Source organism: Heterodontus francisci, chromosome 25 (assembly GCF_036365525.1).
Source record: "Heterodontus francisci isolate sHetFra1 chromosome 25, sHetFra1.hap1, whole genome shotgun sequence".
In the NCBI taxonomy this organism is placed as follows: domain Eukaryota; kingdom Metazoa; phylum Chordata; class Chondrichthyes; order Heterodontiformes; family Heterodontidae; genus Heterodontus; species Heterodontus francisci.
This window is the reverse complement of record NC_090395.1, coordinates 22579850-22597878: the sequence shown is the minus strand read 5'-3', so window position 1 is coordinate 22597878 and position 18029 is coordinate 22579850. Positions and strand designations below refer to the sequence as shown.

General features: G+C 49.1%; 1 protein-coding gene across 3 annotated transcripts in view; it reads left to right on the top strand.

Annotated features, from left to right (window-relative positions):
- LOC137383783 (serine/threonine-protein kinase 38) overlaps positions 1-18029 on the top strand; it is a 96539-nt gene that overhangs the window by 65011 nt on the left and 13499 nt on the right. For all 3 annotated transcript variants that reach the window (XM_068056977.1, XM_068056975.1, XM_068056976.1), the window contains exons 3-8: positions 2846-2897; positions 4193-4315; positions 5073-5156; positions 7512-7635; positions 9147-9301; positions 16281-16383. In XM_068056977.1, the coding sequence (XP_067913078.1) occupies positions 2846-2897; positions 4193-4315; positions 5073-5156; positions 7512-7635; positions 9147-9301; positions 16281-16383 (641 nt within the window). The remainder of the gene's footprint in view (positions 1-2845; positions 2898-4192; positions 4316-5072; positions 5157-7511; positions 7636-9146; positions 9302-16280; positions 16384-18029) is intronic.

Sequence of the window (18029 nt, the reverse complement as noted above, 5' to 3'; positions counted from 1 at the left end):
ACAGTCTGAGGCCCTAAACACAGTTGTTGGCACCGACTAGGTGTCGGGAGACGGTGGCCTCACCCCAAACCCAGACTGGGGTGGGTGGGCTGTAAACTGCCATTGTAGGGGTGGTCGGAGAGCTCTAATTTTCTAGAGTCAGTGTGCCCTAAACCTCCGTTCAGTGGGGGGGGGGGGGGGGTGCGCGCGGTGGGGCAAGGTGGGAATGCAGGGTGTGAGGGGATAGAGGTTCAGGAGAGCTGTGACCATCAAGCTGGTTGTACTTGGAGGGCAGTGTTCCCAGTCTGGGGTTAGAATCGAGGAGGTTCTGTGCAAATATATAGTGTTGGTACAGGACTGAAGGTTAGACTAGGTTGAAGACTGGCTTCAGGTTGATGAGTGTATGGTGAGCTGTTGCAATGCTTGGGTTATAAGCAGGCAGTTGAGAGATTGAATATAGAGTTGGAGTGTGAGCAGAGTTGGAGTGAGGTTGGGCTGTGGGAGTGGAGAGAAGGGCTTTAGCTGCTTTGTTCTGATTTGATTGTACTCTGCTCAACAAGTGAAATACCATGTGATCAGCATACACCAATCAGATGGCACAAAAACAAACACCGGACACCACATGTTTTAAATAAAATATTATGAGCAGTATTGATTGAGAGTTCACTGCTCACAATGTTGTTAGGCACCAGTTTGGTGCCGTAGTGTTAACACGTGTGTGTGTGTCGTCATGACTGCGGTCGCGGCGTCACACTGTCCTGCCCCGTCTTGGTGTGTACTCTCACTCACTCGTGTACATACGCCCACCCGTCCTGCCACAGATTGCTGGATAGTGGTCATGAGAATGATCTCTGGCTCTCCTATCCCTGCTCTCAGAAGTCCGGCTTTGGCTTTGGGTGAATCGACTTCAGGATTCTGGCTTTTCAATAATTGGAAAGGCCAAGAGGAGAAAAAGAAACCAGTTTGCATTAAAAAAAAAACATTATTGTGTTCTTAATGGAAGGCAAACTTGTTGTTTGTAAGTAATGTATGAAAGGTGCTTTCAAAAGACAAGGAACTTTGGCAGTCTTTGTGCTGTTGAAGATGCTGTTGCATTTAGCCAGCCTGTGAATGCTGTGTGGCATGGCAGAATGCCCTCTGGTGGCGTATGTTCAAAGTACATGTGTATTCCCTTTTCTGTTCTGCACCCTGTCATTATCCACCTGGGCGGGCTGCTGTTTAAAGAGGAAAGGACGAATGCTGTTATGTAATCAGTAATGTTCTTTATTGTTCATAAAAATATTAAATTCCGAATCTCGTTGGATTCGTGCTGCACAGGTGCCAGGTAATGATTATCTCCACCAAAAGAGTCTAAGCACCTCTGCTTGACATTTGGTGGCATTACCATCATCAAATTCACCCCCCCCCCCATCAACATCCTGCGGGCCAGGCACTCAATTGGACCAGCAGCGCAAATGTCATGGCTATTAGAGCAGGTCATAGGTTAAGTTGTGCCCCAAAGCCTGTTCGCCTGCAAGGCACAAAGTCAAGAGTGTGATGGAATACTCTCCACTTGCCTGGATGAGTGCAGCTCCAACAGCACTCAAAGAAACTAGACACCATCCAGGACAAAGCAGCCTGCTTGATCGACACCCTATCCACCACCTTAAACATTTACTCCCTGCACCACTGGTGCATGGTGGCAGCAACTTGCTGAGCCTCATTCAACAGCACCTTCCAAACCCATGACCTCTACCACCTAGAAGAATAAGGGTGGTTGTTGCATGGGAATACCACGACCTGCAAGTTCCCCTCCAAGTCTCTCACCATTCTGGCTCGGAAATATATTGCTGCTCCTTCGCTGTCGCTGGGTCAAAATCCTGGAACACCTTCCCTCTCTGTGGGAAGTATCTTCACTATATGGACTGTAGTGATTCAAGAAGCTGGGCCATCACCACCACCTCAAAGGGAACTAGGAATAGGCAGTAAATTGCTGGTTTTGCCAGCAATACCCATGAGTGCATCCATGTTGAGATGGTGGTGTTATTTGTATATTTATTATTTAATTGTGTGCAGATGCTGAGTATTAACTGCAGATTCCATTGTGCTCCTATAAATAAGAACATAGTGAGACTTAAGTTGTTGGGTTAGGAGCGGTATATGTGTCTCTCTGCAGATAAATACTTATAAAAGGGTGTTCAGGTTGCCACCAGTGCTTCACTGCCAGGCTTTCTGGAGTAGAACAGGTATGTGACTTGGAGGGGAACTTGGCATTGGTGTTCCTATGAACCGTCGGCCCTTGTCATTCCTGTGGAGGTCAGGGGTTTGGAAGGTGCTATCAAAGTCTTGGTGAGTTACTGCAGAGCATCTTGTAGATGCTACACATTGCAGCCGGTGGGGAAGGAAATGAATGTTTAAGATGGTGGATCAGGTGCCAATCAAGAGGGTTGCATTGCCCTGGATGGTGTTGAGCTTCTTGAGTGGGTGTAACTGCAACAGCAATCAGGAAAATTAAATAGTGCATAATCCCTGATCATGGATCTGATTTATAGAACTAGATTGATGTACAAGGTCTAAAACAGTGTCCTATGTGGAGAAATGGGAATACCCTTGGTGTCTGGCTTGTCTGCTAAATCTTTGCATACACGCTGACGTGACGCAGTCTGCGTCTGTGGTATGTTACCAGAAATTTGTGTAACTCTCAAAGGAATAATTAGGATGCAGCCCTCAAATTAATTTTCAATGTAATGGTTTTTGTTTTTTCCACTCTTTCCCTCTGTCCGGCAACCCTGGCTCCTTTTTTAATGCTGACTAGACTGAAGTGGTAATTCTGCCCAGTGCACTGAAAGTTTTCATTTATCTTGACAACTTCTTGTTTCCCCTTTAGGCAACGGAAGTTGGAAAAAGTAATGGAAGAAGAAGGCCTAGGAGATGACGAGGTAATTGGTTTAATTTGCCTTTTAGTCCTGATCTGGCCAAGGCCAGCTCAGGTGAAGTGAGAAGCCCTGTGATCACACTTGTTTCAGCAAGCTGTGTTGGTCTAAAAGTCAGTAGAAACCTGAAAAGATGAGAGGCCTTGGGTGTAAACATTTCTGTAGAGCTTTTCACAGCCTCACGGACAGCACAAGGCACTTCACAGTCAATAAAATACTTTAGTGTAGTCACTGTTGTAATGTAAGCAATGAAGCAGCCAATTTGCCCACAGCAAGCTCCCACAAACAGCAATGTCGTTATGCCCAGACATTCCGTTCATTATGACGGTTGTGGAACAATTATTAGCCAGGACACTGGGGGAAACCATGGTTTGTTGTACATCCGTCTGAGAGGACAGACAGGGCCTTGGTTTAACATCTCATCCGAAAGACAGCAATTCCACCAGTGTAGCACTCTGAGTGTCAGCATAGATGTTATGCTTAAGTCTCTAGTGGGACTTGAAACCGCAACTTTCTGATTCTAGCGAGCATTCTACCCACGGAGCCACGTCAATGAGATATGTAGCACAGTCTTGCTTGTTAACCAGTGTGCAGTGCTAAAATTGTGATAGATTTATAGTCAGTTACACTGATGGTTTTCCTTTGCGCAACTGTCTGTTTAAAAAAACAGTTCAGAGAAAGTTCTTTCCACTTGTACTGCTGGTGTGACGCTTCAGTTCGCTCTGGGCCTGGTAAACTAACTGGTTCAAATGGTCATTTTCCTAGTGTCTGGCGGGCATATTGTAAAACCTGACTTGGATCCTTATTGTGGGTGAGTGAGGAAGCGAATCAGTACAAGTTGCTTGTGTCCTGATCTGTATATGATACTGGATTAACATTCATAGGAACAGGAGTAAGCTATTCAATCCCTCAAACTTGTTCTGCTGATCTCTACCTCGACTCCATTCCTCGACACGGTGATCTAATGTAGCAGTTAAAGTGATAAAAGTATTTGATTGGATAGATACATTCAGGGAATGACCTGGGGCCTTGTGAGCTGCCCTTGACCTTTGACCTAGCATCAGTCGAGGACTGGTGATATTTCCAATGCTGTGTGGCTTTGAGGGAAACCTAGAGGTGGTGGTGGTCCCATGTGCCTGCTGCTCTTGTCCTTGATAGAAACGTGGGTTTGGGGGCTGTTTTCCTACCCCATAGACTCAAAATTGGTATTTCTGGCTGTGATATTGGTAATGGTGGGCTGTGGAGAATACCTAGGACTTTGCTGTGTGTGGGTTTGACTGAGTGTTCCCTGTTGACTCTAGAAGCGGATGAGAAGGTCCCAACACGCAAGGAAGGAGACAGAATTCTTGAGACTCAAGAGGACCAGGCTGGGGCTGGATGACTTTGAATCCCTAAAGGTCATAGGTCGAGGTGCATTTGGGGAGGTAAGGCTGGACAAACCTACGTTGAAATAAATCTGACCGCTGGATAGTCCATTCACAGATGTGTCTGAGCGATTTGTTCAGGAATAGAAAAACCAACATTTTGTGGAGTATGTAGTATTTACTGGGAGCACAGTGTGAGATTGTGCTGTCTCCTCATCAACCTTCAATGCATCCTATGGCTAAAATCCATTTTAATCTAACTGAATAAACGTCTGCGCAGTGCTGTCAACATTTAACACTTGCTGAAATTCACTGAGTTTAAAGAAAGGCTTGCATTTATGTAGTGCCTTTCACAAACTCGATATTCCAAAGTGCTTTGCAGTCAATGAAGACTTTTTGAAGTGTAGTAACTTGTAAAGTAGGAAACTTGTCAAGCTCCCACAAGCAGCAATGTAATATCCAGATAATCTGTCGTGATGCTGTTTGAGGAATAAATATTGATTAAGATAATGCAGAGGCTCCCCTGCTGCTCTTCAAGATAGTGGCTGTGGAGTCTATGACGTCCACTTGAGAGGGCAGACGGGACCTCCATTTAATATCTCATCTAAAATATGGCACCTCTGACTGTGCAACACTCCCTCAGTACTGCACTGAGGGGGTCAGGTTTGGAGTGGGACTTGAACCCAGATGAGAGTGCTACCCACTGAGCTGGGGGGGGTGGGGGGAGGGTGGTGATACGAGGTAAATCACGAGGCAAACGGGCTGTATTCAAATTAAGCAAAATAAGGCCCAGTTGATTTCTGTCTGCCATTTACAGGTGCGTCTGGTACAGAAGAAGGATACGGGTCACATCTACGCCATGAAGATCTTGCGCAAGTCAGACATGTTAGAAAAGGAGCAGGTAGGGCATTTTATAACTGTCAGAACCTGGTTGCCACCTTTACCATTGGTGGTCTGTCCCCTCACAAATCTGGAGGAGCCTGTGAGGAGTTCTCCAACCCCCCCACCCCCGAAACAAAAGCTGCACTTGCTCCATCCAAGGCTTATGGCAATGTTTGCCTGAGGACTTGGCACTCTTGTGCTGAACAGGGCTAAGAGCTTATCCTTGGAGTGTCTGAATGGTGATGTGTGTGGGGGTCAATACTTAGCTGTACTGACACTCCTTATAATAATTGCAAAATACTGCAGATGCTGGAAATCTGAAATAAAAACTGCTGGAAATACTCAGGTCTGGCAGCATCTGTGGAGAGAAACGCAGAGTTAATGTTTCAGAACTGGCAAAAGTTAGAAATGTAATTGGCTTTGAGCAAGTGGGGGAGGTGGGCATGCAAAGAACAACAAAAGGGAACGTGTGTGATAGGGCAGAGGTTGGGAGAGATCAACGACAGCGGTGTCGGAACAAAAGGCAAAGGGAGTGCTCACAGCTGTTGCAAAGACAAAAGATTCGTCCATAGAGGGTGTTAGTGGCAGAATAATGAACAGCTCTCCAAAAAGCAAAAATATGAAAAAACGGTTTAAGACAGGCACATAGTTGAAAAAAAATTTTTTTTTTACACAGCATTAATATGGCAGTCATGTTTTAAAATTGTTGAACTCAATATTGAGTTCCGAAGGCTGCACATTGCCTGATTGGAACATGAGCTGTTCCTCAAGCTTATGTTGAGCTTCATTGGAACACTAGCAGGCCAAGGACAGAAATGTGGGCGAGAGAGTAGAGTGGCGAATTAAAATGACAGGCGACCGGAAACTCGGCATCATGCTTGCGGACTGAGTGGAGGTGTTCCACAAAGCGGTCACCCAGTCTACATTTTGTCTCCCCAATGTAGAGGAAACCGCACTGTGAGCAACGAATACAGTATGCTACATTGAAAAAAGTACAAGTAAATCGCTGCTTCACCTGGAAGGAGTGTTTTTACTGACCCTCCTTGTTGGTAATGTATTCACAAATATCAGTGCTAACTTGAGTTCGCTGCTAACCAGAGAAGATGAGCAGCTTCTTGTTTGAAAGTACTTGAGACTGCGACAAAAAGATCAATGATGTGTACTGTTGGGGGTCGGGGGGTGCAGGGGCAGAGGCGGGTGGTGCAGAGTTGGGGGAAGGGTGAAAGTTTCATACTGTATCCTCTTGAACTGTGGCAACATTCAGCAGCAGAGTTCTAGATCCTGTGCCTCCTAACCTGGGCCATGTCTGGACAGATTGTCTGGAGCTATGCAATGTCAGGGTGAAGCCCAGCTGTTTCTGTCTGTTTCACTGTGGTGGGAGCAATCTGAGTTAAGAATATCTGATGAAGTGAATTGGTAGCAGGGTATCGGTTGTGTTTTATATGTCTATGCGGGTGTTTGTTACAGGGAGGGAATGGCTCGGATGGGGGTCAGGTCGGATGTCAGGTGTTGGGTATGTGAACTCTTGCCTGGATGCTAATCCTGGTCATAGTGAGTAGGCTGCCAGTGCTTCACTGACATTGGGCCTGTCTATGTCGCACAAGGCAGGGGTGGCCTGGTGTGCACTGTTGAATGCTCCCCTCCATAGTCTGGTTTTTACTCTCTCCTCTCTTTTCCCCCACCCCGCCCAATGCCCTACTATTCGGTGGTAGAAGATGGTAGGATGCTTGTGACAGCAAAACCTTTTTTGTTGGCTTTGGGAGGTGGGGGGGGGGGGGGGGGGGTGGTGGGTGGTGGTGGTGGGTGGTGGCATAGGAGGGGATGCCACGAGATGTCTGTCTTGCAGGCACTCCATTTCACCTTGTATGTTAATACGTGACTGCAGTATTCTGTCTAGTAGCTTTGAGGAATGCAGCTAATACTAGAGGCAAATAAAATACATCAACCAAATATACTGTCCGCTGGCTCCCCTGCTGCTACGTTATAACTGGGCTGCCTGATGAGGTAACTGAGCACAAGGTGCCAGTTTCAATCCCTGGTCTGTGCTGGATTGATGGTGGAGTTTGTCTAGCTGGCCCTCAGGACTATGGATGGCAGAAAAATCAGCCAGTTACCCCAGTCCGCCAGTGTGTTGGGTGGAGGCGGGAGCTCAGGGCTGTTAGCTTGCCGGTACCTGCTATCCTGGATCGGTGATACTTGGGTTTGGAAAGCAGCCAGTGCCAGTGGAGTTGTACCTCAGCATTCAGGATTGGGGCAGTGAGAACGTTTGACTTTCACAGGAGGAGTGAAACATCCATCAGTTGATCCCGTCTGGTTATAACACTGGTAACACCGCAAGCATCATTGGTTTATTTAACATATCTTTCTGCCTTAGGTGGGGCACATCCGTGCGGAGCGGGACATCCTGGTGGAAGCTGACAGTCAATGGGTGGTGAAAATGTTCTACAGCTTTCAGGACAAACTCAACCTCTACCTGATCATGGAATTCCTTCCGGGAGGTACGTGCTGGCTGTGTTTATACCACACTTAATGTGGGAGGAGCATCTGCTTCCAGGAGCAGGAGTAACCATCCAGCCTCTTGAACCTATGCCACCATTCAATTAGATGATGGCTCACTCTGTTTTACTTAGCTTGGTTCCAAAACTTTTAATACCCTGCCTAACAAAAATCTATCAATCTTGGTTTTGAAATTTTCATTTGACCCCCAATCCTTAATAACTGTTTGAGAAGAGAGTTCTGGATTTCCACTACTGTTTATATGAAGAAATGTCTCCTGACTCTGAACTGTCCTACTTGAATTTTAAGGTTGTCTCTCCTTGCTCTGGACCCCCCACCAGAGGAATTAGTTTCTCTATCAACCCAATCAACTCCTTTAATCGTCTGAAACACCTCAATCACCTTATCCCTTAACTTACTGCATTCAGAGGACTGCAAGTGTAGTCAATGCAACTTGTCCTCGTAGTTTAACCCTTTCAGCACCGTCTAAGCAGACCCCTTTCAGACTGAATAAGTAGCAGGTTCTGGTGTTGCATTCTCATTTTCAGACCTAGGGAACAATATCAGGCCAATGACTTGACACTTCAGAGCATCACAGTGAAATTCTCTGACAATTGTGCCTATAGAGCTACTGCCTAACCTGTCGGCCTGTAGACTTGCTGTGTGTAAGATTTCCGGTGGCAGTGGGTTGGATGTGTGGCTGAGCACGAGGCTGCTCATTTCAGAGGTCCTGCCTGTCACTTCTGCAGCTCAAGACTTAGCTCTGGGTTGTACTTATTTAGAGTCTGCTAGAGACACCTGGTGGGAAAATGATGCTTTATATCTGAGTAATAACTTGGAACACCAGGTGGGTAAAAATACCCTGTCCCTGGAGTAATAACTGGAGACACCAGGTGGGTAAAAATACCCTGTCCTTGGAGTAATAACTGGAGACACCAGGTGGGTAAAAATACCCTGTCCCTGGAGTAATAACTGGAGACACCAGGTGGGTAAAAATACCCTGTCCCTGGAGTAATAACTGGAGACACCAGGTGGGTAAAAATACCCTGTCCCTGGAGTAATAACTGGAGACACCAGGTGGGTAAAAATACCCTGTCCCTGGAGTAATAACTGGAGACACCAGGTGGGTAAAAATGCCCTGTCCCTGGAGTAATAACTGGAGACACCAGGTGGGTAAAAATACCCTGTCCCTGGAGTAATAACTGGAGACACCAGGTGGGTAAAAATACCCTGTCCCTGGAGTAATAACTGGAGACACCAGTTGGGGAAGCTCCTACCTGTTTTCTTATTCCCACACGGGCTCTGCTCACACAAGAACTTGCTGTGGTCCAGTCAGTCCGTGCTCTGGGTCACACCCTTCTGCTTATTTTGAACTTCACTAAAGAGCCTCTGGCTTTGTGCAGCTGGGCGTTGGCAGGGCATGTTAACCAGCTACATGGCCTCTTCTGTGACCCCTCGACCCCAACAGATTGATGAATGAACTTAGATGATGTGTGATTGGCTCTTCCTGCAGGAGATATGATGACTCTGCTGATGAAAAAGGACACACTGAGTGAAGAGGAGACACAGTTCTACATAGCAGAGACTGTACTGGCTATTGACTCCATCCACCAGATGGGTTTCATCCACAGGGACATCAAACCAGACAATCTACTACTGGACAGTAAGGTACGCAGCGGGGCTATACACACTGACCCTGACACACGCTCACACTGCGTTATACACACTGACCCTGACACACGCTCACACTGCGTTATACACACTGACCCTGACACACGCTCACACTGCGTTATACACACCGACCCTGACACACGCTCACACTGCGTTATACACACCGACCCTGACACACGCTCACACTGCGTTATACACACTGACCCTGACACACGCTCACACTGCGTTATACACACTGACCCTGACACACGCTCACACTGCGTTATACACAACGACTCTGACACACGCTCACACTGCGTTATACACACTGACCCTGACACACGCTCACACTGCGTTATACACACTGACCCTGACACACGCTCACACTGCGTTATACACACTGACCCTGACACACGCTCACACTGTGTTATACACACTGACCCTGACACACGCTCACACTGCGTTATACACACTGACCCTGACACACGCTCACACTGCGTTATACACACTGACCCTGACACACGCTCACACTGCGTTATACACACTGACCCTGACACACGCTCACACTGCGTTATACACAACGACTCTGACACACGCTCACACTGCGTTATACACACTGACCCTGACACACGCTCACACTGCGTTACACACACTGACCCTGACACACGCTCACACTGTGTTATACACACTGACCCTGACACACGCTCACACTGTGTTATACACACTGACCCTGACACACGCTCACACTGTGTTACACACACTAACCCTGACACACGCTCACACTGTGTTATACACACTGACCCTGACACGCTCACACTGCGTTATACACACTGACCCTGACACACGCTCACACTGCGTTATACACACTGACCCTGACACACGCTCACACTGCGTTATACACACTGACCCTGACACACGCTCACACTGCGTTACACACACTGACTCTGACACACGCTCACACTGCGTTATACACACTGACCCTGACACGCTCACACTGCGTTATACACACTGACCCTGACACACGCTCACACTGTGTTATACACACTGACCCTGACACGCTCACACTGCGTTATACACACTGACCCTGACACACGCTCACACTGCGTTATACACACTGACTCTGACACACGCTCACACTGCGTTATACACAACGACTCTGACACACGCTCACACTGCGTTATACACACTGACCCTGACACACGCTCACACTGCGTTATACACAACGACTCTGACACACGCTCACACTGTGTTACACACATTGACCCTGACACACGCTCACACTGCGTTATACACACTGACCCTGACACACGCTCACACTGCGTTATACACACTGACCCTGACACACGCTCACACTGTGTTATACACACTGACCCTGACACACGCTCACACTGCGTTATACACACTGACCCTGACACACGCTCACACTGCGTTATACACAACGACTCTGACACACGCTCACACTGTGTTATACACACTGACCCTGACACACGCTCACACTGCGTTATACACAACGACTCTGACACACGCTCACACTGTGTTACACACATTGACCCTGACAAACGCTCACACTGCGTTATACACACTGACCCTGACACACGCTCACACTGCGTTATACACACCGACCCTGACACACGCTCACACTGCGTTATACACACCGACCCTGACACACGCTCACACTGCGTTATACACACTGACCCTGACACACGCTCACACTGCGTTATACACACTGACCCTGACACACGCTCACACTGCGTTATACACACTGACCCTGACACACGCTCACACTGCGTTATACACACTGACCCTGACACACGCTCACACTGTGTTATACACACCGACCCTGACACACGCTCACACTGCGTTATACACACCGACCCTGACACACGCTCACACTGCGTTATACACAACGACTCTGACACACGCTCACACTGCGTTATACACACTGACCCTGACACACGCTCACACTGCGTTATACACACTGACCCTGACACACGCTCACACTGCGTTATACACACCGACCCTGACACACGCTCACACTGCGTTATACACACCGACCCTGACACACGCTCACACTGCGTTATACACACTGACCCTGACACACGCTCACACTGCGTTATACACACTGACCCTGACGCACGCTCACACTGCGTTATACACACCGACCCTGACACACGCTCACACTGCGTTATACACACTGACCCTGACACACGCTCACACTGCGTTATACACACTGACCCTGACGCACGCTCACACTGCGTTATACACAACGACCCTGACGCACGCTCACACTGCGTTATACACACTGACCCTGACACGCTCACACTGCGTTACACACACTGACTCTGACACACGCTCACACTGCGTTATACACAACGACCCTGACACATGCTCACACTGCGTTATACACACTGACCCTGACACACGCTCACACTGCGTTATACACACTGACACATGCTCACACTGCGTTAAACACACTGACACACGCTCAGACTGCGTTATACACTCCGACCCTGACACACGCTCACACTGCGTTACACACACCGACCCTGACACACGCTCACACTGCGTTATACACACTGACCCTGACGCACGCTCACACTGCGTTATACACACCGACTCTGACACACGCTCACACTGCGTTATACACACTGACCCTGACACACGCTCACACTGCGTTACACACACTGACCCTGACGCACGCTCACACTGCGTTATACACACTGACCCTGACACACGCTCACACTGCATTACACACACTGACCCTGACACACGCTCACACTGCGTTACAGACACCGACCCTGACACACGCTCACACTGCGTTACACATACCGACCCTGACACACGCTCACACTGCGTTACACACACCGACCCTGACACACGCACACACTGCGTTATACACACTGACCCTGACACACGCTCACACTGCGTTATACACACTGACCCTGACACACGCTCACACTGCGTTATACACACTGACCCTGAGACACGCTCACACTGCGTTATACACACTGACCCTGACACACGCTCACACTGCGTTATACACAACGACTCTGACACACGCTCACACTGTGTTACACACATTGACCCTGACACACGCTCACACTGCGTTATACACACTGACCCTGACACACGCTCACACTGTGTTATACACACTGACCCTGACACACGCTCACACTGCGTTATACACAACGACTCTGACACATGCTCACACTGCGTTATACACACCGACCCTGACACACGCTCACACTGCGTTATACACACTGACCCTGACACACGCTCACACTGCGTTATACACACTGACCCTGACACACGCTCACACTGTGTTATACACACTGACCCTGACACACGCTCACACTGCGTTATACACAACGACTCTGACACACGCTCACACTGTGTTATACACACTGACCCTGACACACGCTCACACTGCGTTATACACAACGACTCTGACACACGCTCACACTGTGTTACACACATTGACCCTGACAAACGCTCACACTGCGTTATACACACCGACCCTGACACACGCTCACACTGCGTTATACACAACGACTCTGACACACGCTCACACTGTGTTATACACACTGACACATGCTCACACTGCGTTAAACACACTGACACACGCTCAGACTGCGTTATACACACCGACCCTGACACACGCTCACACTGCGTTATACACACTGACACATGCTCACACTGCGTTAAACACACTGACACACGCTCAGACTGCGTTATACACACCGACCCTGACACACGCTCACACTGCGTTATACACACTGACACATGCTCACACTGCGTTAAACACACTGACACACGCTCAGACTGCGTTATACACACCGACCCTGACACACGCTCACACTGCGTTATACACACCGACCCTGACACACGCTCACACTGCGTTATACACACTGACCCTGACACACGCTCACACTGCGTTACAGACACCGACCCTGACACACGCTCACACTGCGTTATACACACCGACCCTGACACACGCTCACACTGCGTTATACACACCGACCCTGACACACGCTCACACTGCGTTATACACACTGACCCTGACACACGCTCACACTGCGTTATACACACCGACCCTGACACACGCTCACACTGCGTTATACACACCGACCCTGACACACGCTCACACTGCGTTATACACACTGACCCTGACACACGCTCACACTGCGTTATACACACTGACCCTGACACACGCTCACACTGTGTTATACACACCGACCCTGACACACGCTCACACTGTGTTATACACACCGACCCTGACACACGCTCACACTGCGTTATACACACCGACCCTGACACACGCTCACACTGCGTTATACACACTGACCCTGACACACGCTCACACTGCGTTATACACAACGACTCTGACACACGCTCACACTGCGTTATACACACCGACCCTGACACACGCTCACACTGCGTTATACACACTGACCCTGACACACGCTCACACTGCGTTATACACACTGACCCTGACACACGCTCACACTGTGTTATACACACTGACCCTGACAAACGCTCACACTGTGTTACACACATTGACCCTGACAAACGCTCACACTGCGTTATACACACTGACCCTGACACACGCTCACACTGCGTTATACACACCGACCCTGACACACGCTCACACTGCGTTATACACACCGACCCTGACACACGCTCACACTGCGTTATACACACCGACCCTGACACACGCTCACACTGCGTTATACACACTTACCCTGACGCACGCTCACACTGCGTTATACACACTGACCCTGACACACGCTCACACTGCGTTACACACACCGACCCTGACACACGCTCACACTGCGTTACACACACCGACCCTGACACACGCTCACACTGCGTTACACACACCGACCCTGACACGCTCACACTGCGTTATACACACCGACCCTGACACATGCTCACACTGCGTTACACACACCGACCCTGACACACGCTCACGTTACACACACTGATCCTGACACACGCTCACACTGCGTTACACACACCGACGCTGACACACGCTCACACTGCGTTACACACACCGACCCTGACACACGCTCACACTGCGTTAAACACACCGACCCTGACACACGTTCACACTGCGTTACACACACCGACCCTGACACACGCTCACACTGCGTTACACACACCGACCCTGACACACGCTCACACTGCGTTATACACACCGACCCTGACACACGCTCACACTGCGTTACACACACCGACCCTGACACACGCTCACACTGTGTTACACACACCGACCCTGACACACGCTCACGTTACACACACTGATCCTGACACACGCTCACACTGCGTTACACACACTGACCCTGACACACGCTCACACTGCGTTATACACACCGACCCTGACACACGCTCACGCTGCGTTATACACACCGACCCTGACACACGCTCACGCTGTGTTACACACACCGACCCTGACACACGCTCCCGTTACACACACTGATCCTGACACACGCTCACACTGCGTTACACACACTGACCCTGACACACGCTCACACTGCGTTATGCACAACGACCCTGACACACGCTCACACTGCGTTACACACACCGACCCTGACACGCGCTCACACTGCGTTACACACACCGACCCTGACACGCGCTCACACTGCGTTACACACACCGACCCTGACACGCGCTCACACTGCGTTACACACACCGACCCTGACACGCGCTCACACTGCGTTACACACACCGACCCTGACACGCGCTCACACTGCGTTACACACACCGACCCTGACACGCGCTCACACTGCGTTACACACACCGACCCTGACACGCGCTCACACTGCGTTACACACACCGACCCTGACACGCGCTCACACTGCGTTACACACACCGACCCTGACACGCGCTCACACTGCGTTACACACACCGACCCTGACACGCGCTCACACTGCGTTACACACACCGACCCTGACACGCGCTCACACTGCGTTACACACACCGACCCTGACACGCGCTCACACTGCGTTACACACAACGACCCTGACACGCGCTCACACTGCGTTATACACACTGATCCTGACACACGCTCACACTGCGTTACACACACCGACCCTGACACACGCTCACACTGCGTTATACACACCGACCCTGACACACGCTCACACTGCGTTATACACACTGACACACACTCACACTGCGTTACACACACTGACCCTGACACACGCTCACACTGCGTTACACACACTGACCCTGACACGCTCGCACTGCGTTACACACTGCGTTACACACGCTCACACTGCGTTACACACGCTCACACTGCGTTACACACGCTCACACTGCGTTACACACGCTCACACTGCGTTACACACGCTCACACTGCGTTACACACGCTCACACTGCGTTACACACGCCGACCCTGACACACGCTCACACTGCGTTACACACACCGTCCCTGACACACGCTCACACTGCGTTACACACACCGACCCTGACACACGCTCACGTTACACACACCGATCCTGACACACGCTCACGTTACACACAACGACCCTGACACACGCTCACACTGCGTTATACACAACGACCCTGACACACGCTCACACTGCGTTACACACACTGACCCTGACACATGCTCAGTCCGTTATGCACTCTGACCCTGACACCTTCGCACCTGGATTTCACTAAAGCAGTAATATGCTTTTTCAGTCAGTAATGTGTTCATTTTTATGTTTTTGAAGCCAGTGTTACAAAGTATATTTAACTGACAGCAGTAAGGAATAAAATGGAGATGCGAGGAAAGCTTCAATCATCTTCTCTTCAACCCTGCAGCAGTTTCCTGGATCTTGTGGACTGGTGTTTCAGAGCTCCCCTCATCTAGCTGAAGTCTTTGCACTGTCTGAAATGCCACTGTTCTTTCCATGTTGCTGGGACTACACACAATCTGTTTAAACTGTCAGTTTGCGGGAGTGTTCCTCATGCTGCAGTGATGTTGTGATCTTTGCCTTGTGTTTTCCAGGGACATGTTAAGCTGTCTGACTTTGGCTTGTGCACGGGATTGAAGAAGGCTCACAGGACAGAATTCTACCGCAACCTCAGTCACAGTTTGCCCAGCGATTTCAGTGAGTAGATGGTGCAGTTAACCAGTTACGTACGGAATCAGCCACCCGGTTGCATGATAATGCCCTGGAGCTGCCTGTCATTTGGCTCCAGCCTTTTAAAGTGGTAGTTTGAAATGGCAGTGCCTGCACAGGACAGTAGAGGGGACTGACTGCACTCGTCTTGTGGCCTGGTATATTTCCACAGCGGTGGATTGTGTCTGGAGATTAAGGACAGAAAGAGACATACCAAAACACTGGCGCCCCTCTTCCTCTTGCCAGATCTGGTTGGAGAGGCCCCCACTCCATCACCAGGATCCGGTTGGACAAGGGGACCCCACTCCCTGTCGGGATCTGGTTCAATAGGGGGCTCCCACTTCGGCAGGGGTCACTCTTGACTTCACACGTTGGTTCACTTCTCAGGGGTCTGTACGGAGCCTGTGTAATTGCTCTTTGATTTAACCAGACTATATTTGCTTTGAATCCTGCTCCAAAACCCTGCTAGTTAAATATTAAGGTGGAAGGTGAAATAATTTTTTTTTGCATATCTCAGCTAGAAATTCTGGATGAATTAATATCGAATGCTGGTTAGATAGCAGTTAGTATTGTGTACAATTTTGGCACTCCATTATAGTTGGGCATTAAAACCATAGAGAATGTTCAGCGTAGATTCCCCAGGATGATGGCAGGGCTGGGCAGCTATAGTTAGGAGGTGAGACTTGAGAGACTGGAACTATTTCCACGGGGCAGAGAAGAATAAGAGGCGACTTAATAGAGATTTTAACATTAAGGGTTTGGTTAGTGAGTGGGGAAAGACTCTTTCCTCCAGTTGGGTAATCAGTGAGTCAACACATCAACTTAAAGTCCTCACTAGGTGAGGAGAGAAGTTGGGAGAAGTTTATTTGCACAGAGGGTTGTTGGAACATGGAATACATTGCCACAGAGACTGATTACGGTGAGACTGCTGCATCCTTCAAGGGAAAATTGGATAAATATTTGAAGCAGAGTAGGATCCAGACTGCAAAGAGAGAGCAGGGCAGTGAGTTTAATTTCAGTCAAGAACTGGCACAAACTCGATGGGCTGAACATGAACATACGCATTAGGAGTTGGACATTCGGCCCCTTCGTGCCTGCTCCGCCATTTAATAAGATCATAGCTGATCTGATTGTGGCCTCAACTCCACTTTCCCGCCTTCCCCCGATAACCTTTGGCTCCCTTGTTAGTCAAGGATTTATCTTCCTCTGCCTTAAAAATGTTCAATGACCCTGCCTCCACCACTCTGGGGATGAGAGTTCCAAGGATTCTCAACCCTCAGAGAAAATAATTTCTCAACTCCGTCTTAAATGGGCAATCCCTTTATTTTTAGACTGTGTCCCCTAGTTCTAGTCTCTCCCACAAGGGGAAACATCCTTTCAGCATCCACCCTGTCAAATCCCCTCAGGATCTTATATGTTTCAATAAGATCACCTCTCATTCTTCTAAACTCCATTGGATACTGACCCAACCTTTCCTCATAAGATATTCCATTCCCCTTGCAATAAACGGCAACATTCCATTTGCCTTCCTAATCACTTGCTGTAACTGTATGCCAACCTTTTGTGATTCATTTACCAGATCTCTCTCTACCTCAGAGTTGTGCAATCTCTCTCCATTTAAATAATATGCTGTT